Genomic DNA, 13,367 nt, shown 5'->3' on the forward strand with positions numbered 1-13,367 from the left:
CTCAAGATGCTGGAGTAGGACCTCTCATCTGTCTGGTTGCTGGGCCGCCTTCTGGCCCATTCTGGAAAAGCTAAGGATGTGCACTGTGAAAAAGCTGCTCCTCTACATGCTGTCCCTAGCTCCTAGGCTTGATTCACAAGTCCTGACCTTTATTTAGGAAGTAATTGTAATTATTCCTCACTTATGTCCGCAGTATGTGTGTGCAACTCCATCCTTAGGGCAAGAACAGGCAGCTTTCCAGCTCCTCGATCAGAAGTCGTAGATATCTGCCTGTTTAACTGGCTAAAGCCTGTTAAAATAGAAAGGGCATAAAGGGCATAAAGAACAGGGAATGTAATTTCTTAGTGTTCTTCTGTCCTTTAAGTCCTGCCTCAGATATGTGTTATAATAACTTTTGAAGATGGCAGACCTTCATAAAGCAGCTTATTGTTCAGTTCTGGGGGTTTTAGCTGCAGAGTCTTTCTTCAGCCTTCCCAGTTCATCATTCTGCACTTCTGGCTTGCTCTTTTTCTTGGCTGTAAATCAGGTGGCTTCTGGCTTCTCCTCCATTCTGCTGTGTGGCTTCAGAGTCTGTTGGAGAGTGGAACTGGGAAGCCCAGAAGTAAATGCAAACCTGGTGATGGGAAAAGCTCTTAGAACTCAATCAAAGCGTGTTAGGTTTGTTTTCTTTTCACTTGTCATGGAGAAGCTGGATTCCATATTATTGTGGCAAAAAGACCTCAGTTCTGTAGTTGAGTTGTAGAACTGTTATCTCATTAAGGCTTTAATGATTGTGTGATGTTTCAGACACATGCTGAATACTTTGCTTTCGGGTTTCTTGCAGAGTTAATGGGCATGTGTTGCTTCACCTGCCTGCTTCTTTTCAGCCTCTTTGATGCATCCCTATTTCTTTAGTTGCGGCTAGCCCTTTGAAACCAACACAGATTAGAGGAAACAAACTCAATTCTATTCTTTGCACTTTTGGGTTGTTTACTAAAAGCACAGAGGCCTGTGTGATTAAGTTGTTACAGAGCTGGAAGTGGAAGGCACTTAACCTGGCCTGTAATCTGTTATTTCTTATGACGGCAGCAAGCTGGAAAGGACTGGCCTGTCCTCATTTCTCCAAATTACTGAGTTTGCAGGATCAAAAGTGAAATTTAACTTGATTTTTGGGTTCAGTCCTTTGAACATTTCTAGTAGTGGCGAATGTTGTATTCAGTCACAACTTGTTCTGTGACAACTGGTTTTCTAGATCTGTTAGTTTTAGTTTGTTTCCAGTTGAATGATCTGCAGGAGCAAGTCACAGAGGAGAGCAGTTAAAAAGCAGTGATTGACTTAACTTTCAAATTTATTTTTTTTCAGATCCATATCCTAACATAGCGAAGGGGTTTTCTGCATGTGCTTATCCTATAATGTAGCAGTTCTTGGCGCAGCCTGTGCCAACAGTATATTTCACACCCAGAAAATTCAGTCTCCTGGCACCAAGCTGTTAATAACTATATCTGTTATACAAACCCTGTAGAGGCGGGTGTTTTCATCAATCTGTAAACAAAATTGCCTCAGCTATGGTTTGTTTGAACTGACTGCCATTTTGCTGTGCGTGACATGTACGCACCTTAGACTCTAAATATTAAATAACAAAACATAAATTATTAAATGCTTACCAGCAATCCATTAAAATGAAAAATGGGTTGAGGTAGTCATATAATGCGAAAAAGTACTGGCTGTCAGCAAAGCATTTTTATTAATTTTAATTAATTGAGAGTTCGAGATGAAATAGGTATTTTTACTTGAATTCATAAATGGAATATTTGTCTTGAAAAGTGAAAGCTGGAAAGGAAATAATTCTCTTAAAGTCTTTAATAACTCATTAATGCCTCTGGCCTGAGTGAATTAGAGGTCTTCCTCACTCGTAGAGGAGAACAATGAACCGCTTTCCCTGGGCAGATGTATTTATCCCTGTCTTGAATATCTATAATTTTCATGAAAGGCCTAGTCATGTATCATTTTTAAAGATCTTGCATGTACACATGTATTTTGTTAATATCATGTGGTTTTAATTTTTCTTTATTCTTAAAAGGCTTTTTATAGCTTCCCCTTAATATATATAATAATGTGAGACAGATGTAATTTATTGCTTTAATCTAAAGAATGGCAAAGTCTTGAGTTAGATGTTTTATTCTAATGTTCTCTACATTCTTTTTTTAATTCAAACCCACTAAAACGTATAGGACTTCTGTTATCCTGCCATGCAAACTAAATGTGCAGTGTCTTGTTTCTATTTAACATCTTGATTTCCATATCTATTAAAATACAGATTTTTAGATGCATAATATATAAAAATGTGCACTTTATTCTGCTGTGACTTTTTTCTTAAAGGAAAACAAACAAACAGATAAAAACCTAATTTCTTTGTATCGAAAAGCACACAGACTAATTTGGATTTTTCACTGACACACAGAGTTTCACTAGTGTTCATGACGTGCTGGTGTCTTTTGGAAGAAGAGTGCTGTGCTATCCCCTACACAGACATTTTGGATTAGTGACACGTGCCTTCAATGATACAGTCATGATACTGCAACTAGGTAAGTTTCTTAGTGGTTGGAAGTGATGCCTATGTAGCCACATTGTATGTCTGGGGATTTTTTTTAAACAACTTTTGAGTCCTTTGGCCAGTTTCACCCAAACTCTATTTCTGGACAATCTTGTGGGTTTGTGAAAATGGGGCTGGGGAGAGAAGAGAACAAAATTCGTGTCCTTACCAGGAAAAAGCCCTTAAAACAACTCATTAGCCAGCAGATGATACGTGCAGTTGTGCTGTAAATTCAGCTGTATTATTCACACCAGAAAACCTACACAGAAGAAATGTTAAAAATGTCTCATCCTTAGAAAAATCTTTGATCTGATCTTGTATCTTCGTAAATCAGAATAGTCCAACCGTGATTTGTAAAGCTTTAGGGAAAAGATCTTTAAAATATTTTCCTCTCTACTGTATTTGTCTGTAAAGAGATTTTTCTGTTGGAAAAGAACATTTTAATGAAGCCTCTGTTATGGTAGGTTAGATACTATAATTTTTTTTAGACCCTATTCCATAGGTGTCTAAATTTTTATTTCAAAGCAGGATCGCTTATTGTTATAAGTATAGCCACAGTCCCGTTGTTTTCTGTTGTCCCTTGTGTTCTTTAATTACCCGACTGAAACCCTGTTAAAAAAGATCAGAAGGATTTCTGATAACTTTCATGATTTCTCTCTATCTAAGGGAAGTTCTTAAAGCATCATTGTCTTCAATTGTTCCAGCTGTTCTGTTTGATTAAGTTCTGCTCATCATGCTTTTGCAGTTGCAAATCTGGGATGTTTCCCTGCACTATTTACTGTTTGGAAGAACTATTGTTTTAATTTAACCCTCGTCAGTGATGTTAGGATTTTGACAGAAAGGAAGCTTACCCTAATGTTGAATTGCCACTTTCTTTTTCTAGAATTAGATCTTTTGTTGGTGGTTTTTTTGTTGTTTGTTTGTTTTTGGTTTTTTTTTTTAACTGAACCAGTCCATTAATTACTTTCTTGTTTCCTGTTCCAAATAACTGTATTTGACATCTGGCCATCTTTGTTCCTAAATTGTTCCATTGCTTGTGCCAGTTTAGTAGTAACATACAGAATCACGCATTGGAGGGCAAGGGGTAGTTTCGTGGTTCATATTCCGTGTTACTATTCTTTGTAGGATTAGGGCAAAATGGTTGAGATGACTCTTGGGTAAGTCCAGAACAGAAATCCTGAATTTGTATCAGCATCAAAACTCTTCTTGCATCACTCTTCTTTTTGTACTTCCTATATAATTATTGTCCTAGGAGCAGAAACCAAAGTCTCTGACTTGCATATGTTTTGTTAGTTCTCTGCTTGTTATTAGGAAAATAAGGCAGTTCTAAATAACAGCCAAGTAGAGCTGTTCATAAAAAACAAGCAGTGAATACCATGAGAACTATTTTGTTGAAAAATAAATGATTTTTTTTAACATTTTTATTTAAAACTGAAGAACTGACTACACACTACATGCTTGTTTTGTTTCACTTTCAGGAGTGGAGCTGTCATCATCTTAATGACTGCAAATTATTCTTTCAGCAGCGACATTCTTTTTATGTTCCCTGTTTATACCAGACAGCTTTCGTGTAACAGTACACATTTTCAAACCTATGGTTATTCCAGCTTCAGTTGTGCCGTTGTACACAATCATGTTTATATCTTGGGTTAAAGTTACTCACAACTTTTCTGTTTATTGTGAGTTACTACGTTCAAAAAAAGCTTTGCGTTAGATTATTACTATTATTATTTTGGACAGAAGAATCAGAGAAGCAGCACTTCGGTGGTTTACTTTCAGTGCTTGTGAGTTGCAGGATTAAAAAAACCCCACAAATGGCAATATTAATCTCTACCACTGCCAAAAAACTATCTATGATTCAAAGTAACATTTACATGGTAACAGCTGGGTAGTGAAGTTTTAAGGGGAAGATATAGGCTGTCCCTCTTCATATCTCCCCTGGCTTTTTTTGCCATTCATAAGTGTGAAAAAATACAACTCATAACAAAACTGAAATCATACAGCGCTTCCAGCCTTTTAGATGTTTTTCTTAAGAGGATAGTAGATGAGAGGTAAGCTTTTTGCTTTTCTTTTAATGTTATGATGGAAAATGGTATTGGAGGGAACATCCAGTGATGGAACAAAATATTCTTAGTAGTTTGGTAGGGGAGGTAACAATACCTGTGTCAGGTTTCCTGCTTCATCCTCCTACGCTGGACACATGGCTGCTGTTGCCTCCTTCCCCTCTGCCTCCAAAACACGGTGGTCCCAGTGGTGCTCATCGTCGTGGTCCCCTTGTGTCACCCACCATGGTCTTGTTCCAACAGCAAAGTCCCCATCTTCTCTGGAGGAGCAGCTGGGGTTTGTTAACTCATTCTCTACTGGCACGGGAGACAGGCTCGCCTTGTTTTTTCTGACCTCGGTGATTTGCATAAAAATTACTGCCGTCAGCTTGAAAAGAAATTCAACTTGATTTAGTTGACGGTTGGAATGGTTTAGGAGCAGTGGAAGAAGTTAAACGTGGCAGGTCTGGCTGCGTTCTCTGCGTGTGGGTGCTGTGCTGGTTGCCTGGGAAACAGTGCAGGATAAGGCAACCGGCTCCTCCGCAGGGCTGGCCCTGCATCCTCAGGATGCTGAAAAGGCACATGCAGGCTTCAGGAAAGGAGACTGTGTGCTCGTTTCAACTGGAGTTGTTCATAGTAGAGAGGAGGACACTCATCTTGAGTATGAGCTGTGATAATCTCCAGGTGATGTCAGGAAAGCAGACACAAATATATTACTTCCTTCATGTGGATGTAAATCTATTGGGAGGGGCATCAGCAGGTTAGCAGTGTAGTGATAAAAGTAATGGTGATTAATATTAACTTCTGAAAGTTATGGGGTTTGTGTATCATATTAGTTTTTACTATTATGGTGTGTGTATAATGTGAAAAGTGCTAAGTTTTTTAAATGGCAAATTTAATGAAAGATGCAAAATGATGTATTACTGTCTGTAATCAGAAGCTGGGGGAAGAAAAAAAGTGTGTGCCTGTGTATTCTTAAAAGAAATGGATTTATAGATAATGCTTGCACTGCCAAGGCACGTTTCTTCAAAGTGTTTTTTCCTTCAACCTTCAGTGGAAGTTGAGCCATGCTTTGGAGAGATTTCTGTTTTACAAAATACTTAGCAAACTGTGCAATGTGCAAAGCATAGTACTTAGAGTGTTAAATACTGTTACCCTCTTTGTTTACTGGAAATGATGGATTACCAGTTTGGCAATGTATTGCAGTACATGTGTGATGAACATAGGTAAAAGTGACTGTCAGGTAACAGATAATGAATTTAGTTAAATAGTACCACGAAACTATTGCTTTTTGTGCAGGTGCAAGAGGAGTGGTATTTAACTTAAAGGAGGAATCAGTTTGAGTTGACCTTATCCTGAGGTTACCCTTGGCGTGTCTTCATCTTCTCTTTCATGGCTTGCTTAACTCCAGTATACAGTGAATTTTAATAAATGACAATTCTAGGGCTACAAAAATAGTAAGACTTTAAAACTAGCACATTTTAGGTTTGCTTTGACTCACCTTTCAGTGAGTTGGACTGACATAGGTGCCAAAAAAATCCCCGAGACTGTTTGTCTTTTGGCTTCATCAGTTCTCTGAACCAGTTCACTGTGCTGTGGAATTTCTCAGAAATAGGCCAGAAATCGTCTGTGTGTTATGGAATATCCTACATTAAGGCTTAAATAGTGTTTGTTCTTCAGCTCTTGTTTTTAATTCCTGTGGTAAGGAGTTAAATACAGCACTGTGTAAGGACTTCTTGTTTATAAGGTGCGTGTATAAGACGCATATTCTGAAAGCAGAAGGTTGGTAGTTTGCTGTGCTCTGTGTGTTTGCCTCTATGTAGGGGTCTCTGTTTTATTAAGTCTGGCTGGATTTGCAACCTCTCTGATTAGGGACCCATTAAGCTACTACAATCCAAAACTTCAATTTGTGAAGAAATACTATTTTTTATTGAGAATTAGTTTAAGTCACTAATTTACATCGTTACTTGACAGATGAGTAACAGTAGTGGATGTTGTGAATGGTTCGGGCTGGCAGCTTGACAGCCAGAACATTAAAAAATTAACGAAATTTTAATTCCACATATCATTTCTTTTTAAAAGAGCACACTTCTTTTTAGTCAAAATAGTTGAGCTTGACAAGCATTGATGGTGATACAGTATACAAGTTCAGCAGTTGTATTTGGGATTTTGTTTTCTTTTTCTGACTCTTCTTCGATTGGTCTTTTCCAAAGCAGTGGGGTTTCTCAGTTCTGTTTGCTGTGGCTTTTCACTCTCCGTGTTCTTTCCCTTCATTGCCATCTTCCACATCTTTTAACTTTCACTCTCTGCTGATATTTTTTCAGCATGGAATTACTTAAACAAACAAATGTTGTGATTTTGTGCTTGAACAGCAGGGGGAGTTCTGATCTTTTTTTTTTTTTTTTTTTTTTTTAATCTGTAAAATGTAATTTCATCCATGTTCAGGTTTCATAGCCGAGGAGGAGCCAGCCTCTTGGGAGAGGGTTATTAGATTCCATTTGCAGTAGTGGCTGTTTTCATTTGAATGTGGGGTGGTTTTTTTTTCCCCCCATTAAACAGTGAATTTTTTTTTATTTTTTTTTTTTAGTGTTGAAGCACTTTAACCCTTTAGCAACTTGCACCAGAAAACTAAAGGAGGAGATTGCAGCTAATTGGAGGTTACATTAATCAATTCTTCATAAACAGTGGTTGCATATGAAGAAAATCAAACTGCCTACAGAAAGATTTCTGGTTGTGGAATGAGAAAACATTCAAGTTTTTAATCTCTTACTGTATTTATCAATTGTATGTCAAATGGAAGTGAGTTTTTCTAGGGGCTCGATTTGCCAAATTATTATTCAGTAACTAACTGAAGTAGGAAAACTTCTGCTTAATTTAAGATAACGGTTAGATGTTAGGCTATGGCATCACTTATGTTGGCTGACACAGTTGCTGTGGCTCCTACGTGCTTTACCCCGCTGTGGGCTGCATGTTCTTAACCCTATCATTTTCCAAGAGAGATAGTTGTGTAGGCATACAGGGAAATAGGGTTTCTCTTTATTCAGATAAATGATGGGGCATAACTCTTTGTTACTTGCAAGTTACTTTTCAGCTTGCTTTTTATTTTTAATATGGAGCGCTGTGAGACTGTGCTGAAGTTTGGGCGCAGCTCGGAGAAGTGGAAAAGCTGGGGGCAGGGGCTTCTTCAGCTGTAGAGAATTACACGCATGACACTGCCTTGAGGCTTTACTTTTGCAGAGAGGTTCCTCCTGAATTCAGAGGCTCCACATCCTCCCCGATGTGGGTACTGAAGGGCATAGTCATTACTGCTGTTCTGCGACTGTGAATCAACTTAAAGTTACAATACGGTTGTAGATAGTGGGGTTATTAAAGCCTCAAAGGTGAGAAGATGGTAAAGATTATCTATTATGATTTCTAGTGAATTACAAAAATAAAAATCTATTTCCAGGAAAAGCTGCAGTTTTGAAGTGCCTGCTGGATATTCACAAGATTTTTAGGGAGAATGACCCTGCCTACATCCTTAATGATCTCTTCATTACAGACTACTGCATCTGGATTCAAAAAACCAAGTAAGTTCTTAAGTAGTTATTGATGGGGGAAATGTTTTCAGCATACTTGATCCATGAACAAGTATCAGTAAAATCAAAAGAAATGCTGTCTCCTATTAATGGAAATGTGATTAGTCTTTTTCATGTAGTAGCCATGGCTATCCAGCTATTCTTACTATGTAAGCGAAGACATTTGGTGCATCTTTTTATGTAGTGACATCAGTGGAGAAGGGAGGGAGGAATTGCATTTTAATTAAAAATGTGGATTCTCATTAATATAGTAATGGTTTGGGGGGGAAAAACAGCCATCTTGGAAAGAATAGCACTTAGGTAACATTAGGAAAAAGGTTGTAAACAAATCCTAGTTCAGGATTTGAATTTTTAACTTCCAGTAGAATTGACAGCTTCCAGCTCTGGGCAGATGCACATTTACAGCTGTATGAAACATGATTTATGGACTGTAGCACTTGTACCAATGGATTATTAGCACCCAAATAAGTGTCACAGATCTCTCTGCGTGGTGTCCTCTTGCCCCCGTGGTTGCTTGCCAGCTCAGTCTCCTGGCAGAGTGTTGTGGCTCCCACTTCACTCGAGAGGGAGCAGCGACTCTGCCACTTCCAGACAAAGTCCTGACCCTTCAGCGCTCCCGTGTCTCACCTGTGTTTCAGTGGAGTCAGCCTGGCTTTACTTACTTCCAGAGTCTTGGGAACTTTGCAGCCAGACTGGTTAGAAGGATCAGCGTGCTTTAATGGTTTAAAACCAAAAATATTGGTAGGAAAATGGTGAGAAATGGATTAAATGAACAAAGAAATCTGCATGTTCCAATCTTACTAAGCTTTACATTGTTCTTGTTGGATTGGTCTATTTTTTTATACAGATTTTTTTTTTTCTCCCTTACTATTTATGTCTTCACAGCCTTCTCTGAAGGCCCACAAAAGTACGTGTATGAGTTGCAAGTAATATTTCTCTGAAAAGAAAGGTTTTACTAACATAAACACAAAAAATGCCATTGTCATGTTTGTTAACATAGCAATATATAGACTCATAAAACAATGGTTAAAAACAGTCTTTGCTTTCCAGTTCACACCTTAAGGAGAGACCATGGGAGAAAAAATAATTTACTAAGTGCACAGGGGATGTAGAGGGAACTCAGTAATAATCACGATCAGAAAGGGGAATACGAAGGAGAATTGAGCCAGCCTGCACAGGCTGTGTATTTAGGTGTAACCTTCCCAGTACTTCTTAGAGAATTAAAGGCCTCAGTTCATAGCTGCTTGTTACACGTTGTAGGTATTGTTGATTCTTACTCTTCTCTGTATGTTTTCAATGCCAATGTCTCACTAGAGGAAAACAATGCACAAAATATTCTAAAGCAACTACAGGTGTTTCCAAACACGTTGATTCATCAATCCTGATTAGTTACAGGAACAGCCAGTTCATTTTACGCTGTCATTTTTGAGGAGACCTTTTTCGGCCACACCTTAAATACAAGTATGGGGAAATTCCTGTTCAGGCTAAAGTTGAGTTGAGAAAGTTCAGTAAATGAAGAAGGAGAAAGTTATTTCATGCATCTTTCACAAATAAATGAGTCATATCACTGCTGCCCATATCAATGAATATAATGTCTAGCAAGTCAGTCATAAAAACCAAGTCTGTCTTTAAGTACAGCAGAGGAAAATGTATGGTAGATATAAGTGACTGATATATTAACACATTTACTCCCAGACGCATACATGATGTACCAGTTAAGCAGAACTGACAGCTTCTGGAAAGAGGGCAATTAAGCTATCTTATTGTCATAATGACATGGCACAATAGTTGTCTGTCATTAGGAGAACAAGAGAGAGAGGAACTGCAGAAGCCAGTCCTATTTTTAGGGTCTGAATCAGGAAAGCGTTTAAGCACAGGCTTAAGTCATTCCTGTTCAGTCCAGCAGTGAAGCATGTGCCTGAAGTTAAGTGTGTGCGAAGCGAACAGCAACACTTTGGTTTTTCCCTTATGTTGAAGGGAACAGCAAAGTTCACTTGTCATTCAGAAAATAGCTTAACAGATGTAGAAATGGGCAGCCACTTGTCTGTTAAGGAGGAGGGTTCCCAGCTCCCCAGGGTGAGTGAGGCACCTGGAGCATGGGGCGGAACATCTCCCATTCCAGGGGAAGAAGGTAATTGCCTTTGTGGTGGAAACGCTTTGGGAGGGGGAAGGTATTTACAGGTATTTTTGTTGTGGTCTCTCAATGAAGTTACTTGTGTGTCTGATCAGCCTGGATACATTCTCTGGTTTGTTTCTTAGCTATTCTTTGCTCCATGCAAGCTTCATTAACTCTCTTTGTCTCCATTTTCTCCTGTCTTTTCATAGCTGTAGTCCCAGGGCGCTCTCAAAAATCTGTGGAGGGTTTTTCTTTTCTCCTCTTTCCCTGGTATGTAACCCAAGTCCTAGTGGAGGTTGGGGCCTCTTTGTTTAAACAGTTTAAACAGACTGTAGGTTCTTTTTAGTGAAGAATCAGCTGGAAGCAAAATTTTTTAGCTCACCTGTACTGGCAGAGAAAAGTCTGGGAGCTCTAGGTTTAAAGAAAAAAAAAGTTTGGCACACGCAGCACTGTAATGGATATATCAAGGGGTAGTAAGTGCACAGTTCTATTCCAGATTAAGCCGCCAGGAGAGGAACACCACTGGTAGGTACTGGCTGTTAAATATTCAATGTGGAAACAAAAACCTTATAGCCAACAGTTTGTCAATAGCTGGTTACAAATCTGGTTTGAGATCATAGTTTGGCTGTGGCTAAATTAAATGAATAAGTGAATGTGTCACTGGGCTGGCAAAAGATGATTTATTTTAAGCACAATGTATCTGGAGTTGGAAATGATTAAGCTGCTGAATAAAACCCATGCAGGTGGCTAATAGTCCATTGGGTATGGTGAGTACAAACTAGTTCTTTAATTCTAAGGATTCTTTTTTTTTTTCTCAGACAAATGATTTCATTCAGGTACCTGTTAATAAGAAAGAAGTAGATTCTTAGAAATCTTAGATGATGAAAGGTATTAGCAAGTGTAGCTAAAATATTGTCTTCCTGTTTGCAGTCTTAAAGCTGGTTTTGCCTGCTTTCTAGGTTTCTCTTTGAGCTGCTTGTGAAGGCACTATTATTAATTTGATCTATTGTACAAAGTGGAATGTAAAAAGTGGAATTTCTAACTGTTCATTGAGTTTTGAAGAAAGGGAGCATGGTACACAGCAAAACTCATCAGAAATGAAGGAAAAGTAAATGTTAATCTGGGTACCAAAGGCTAAACAAAGGCCTATGGAGGCAGCTTGTAGTAAATCTCAGCAGGTGGTGTCAACATTTATGTTGAAAAGCCAGATGCAGCCAGATGGAAAATTGCATCTTTAACCCCTGAGGTCATAATGACATGTCATCACTTCATTTGATCCCCCTGCTAAGTGAGCTTATCATCCACCCTGCTGTCACTTCTGGTATTGCTTTCATTTCCATAATAAAATTAAATTTAATTTGTCTGGTTTGCATGCTTTTTTTTTTTTTCTTTAGGTCAGAGCTTTTACAGACCGCTATGATACATATGGCAGCCTCTCCAAGGCGAAGTTATAACTGAATTTGTATTTAAGTCTGACCTTTTCTCCATCTTTCATGCCTTACTCCAAGCGGAAGGAGATGAGAGAGCAGAGAAGGGGCTTTGGGGAAACCACTGGCTGGTTGATAGCTGTGATATGGGCTGCTCAGACCAGGGGAATCTCAGTGTGGGGTTGTTGCAGGAGAGCTTTTTCCCTTCTGCTGGAGGGGTGTTATGTGGCTGTGACCCCATGGGAGTTGTGTCCTTTATAGAAGTCAGAGTAGTTCACCCACTGACGCTCACTGTGCTGAGGTTCCTTTGTGTGGCCTGATGTCTTTCTCCAGTGTTTTCTGTTCCCCTTTGTGCCAGTCTTTATTCACATTGCTTTTTGTTGTCCACTGTTGTAAATATGTGCCTTCTGGTGGCTCAGCAGTGAGGTGCCTGCTGGCCACGAGTGGCTACGTGGAAGGCTGAACAGCTTCTGAGAGTCCTTGCCCAGCCAGGCCATTAAGTGCATTCCACATCCCTGCATAAGAGAACAAATTAGCCCATGACAATTTGAAATATTTTAACTAACATCTAAATACGTTTAGTTTTAAACATGTACCACTTCAGTATCAGTAAGTGTGTACTTTCTGTGTTCCTGGATCGGAGGTGAAGTTGTTGGTGTTCCTGGCAGTTTCCCGGGAGTTAGGACACTCACTCAGGCACAGTTGTGTAGTTGTATGCTTGTCAAAGTTTTATGGGTATGAGGAGTGCAGGAGAATAAGGTGTTTCGTCCCATCCACATAATTTGTATTCTATTTTTCATTATCACTGTTTTTCTACTTTTTAGCCTACCATCTCACCTCTTATCTGTTCTGTTGCAAAAATTTGTAAAATCATTATTTGTGTTGCGTATTGTAGTAGCTTCAACTCGCGCAGTTAAGGAGATCTGCATGTTAAGAGAGATGAGCTGTTAAATTGCCTCAGTGTGTCCTGTGGAACTGTGTCTGTGACTTGATTTATTACGCTGGTGTATAGGCTGCTTTAACGTATACCTGCTCTGTAGTCATACCGTTGCTTATAAGTACGTGTGCTCCGCAACCTAAGACAAATGTCAACTCGCTAACGTTGGTGTTTGTAGGTGTAACATGCCAGTTCAAGCATGGGCTCTTTGCTTTAAAGTGAAAACCAGGATTCCTGGTGGCATTTATGGTCTCTGGAGAAGCTGCTATCTTTATTGGAGCTAACTAAGTTAAAGCTAAGTCAGGTGTTCCTCAGTGTGTTATATTTGCTTCTCTTGATTTGCAGGTGAGGTGGACCCTAAAAGATAAGATAGCTCCACAGGTCTGTTTTCCTTTTCATCTCTTTGGTATAATCGAAAACTAGTCCTTGTTACAACATAATTACCTAGTCTGAAGCCAGCAGGGAGTTGCTGCTTTATGTGTAGGGTGTGAAGTTCTCTAAATAAATATAGGATTAATTACATTCACAGCGTGTCATTGAGGTGATGAGATTGACTCTGACTCTGATTGTTCAGCCCCCCCCTGTTTTATTTTCCCCAGGTTTTCTGAATTACTCTTTTAATCAGCATAGTGTAATGTGGGCCAGAATTGTTAAGGCCTGGTGTTGCAAAGGCATTAGGTGGCCCCAGTCTTTCA

At 39.1% G+C, this 13,367-nt stretch overlaps 1 protein-coding gene across 2 annotated transcripts in view; it reads left to right on the forward strand.

The window, feature by feature from the left end:
* The window catches only part of SHQ1 (SHQ1, H/ACA ribonucleoprotein assembly factor), a 49,320-nt gene that overhangs the window by 16,364 nt on the left and 19,589 nt on the right, over positions 1-13,367 (forward strand). For both annotated transcript variants that reach the window (XM_074152402.1, XM_074152403.1), the window contains exons 9-10: positions 2,441-2,564; positions 8,063-8,183. In XM_074152402.1, the coding sequence (XP_074008503.1) occupies positions 2,441-2,564; positions 8,063-8,183 (245 nt within the window). The remainder of the gene's footprint in view (positions 1-2,440; positions 2,565-8,062; positions 8,184-13,367) is intronic.

This window comes from Numenius arquata, chromosome 8, assembly GCF_964106895.1.
Source record: "Numenius arquata chromosome 8, bNumArq3.hap1.1, whole genome shotgun sequence".
In the NCBI taxonomy this organism is placed as follows: domain Eukaryota; kingdom Metazoa; phylum Chordata; class Aves; order Charadriiformes; family Scolopacidae; genus Numenius; species Numenius arquata.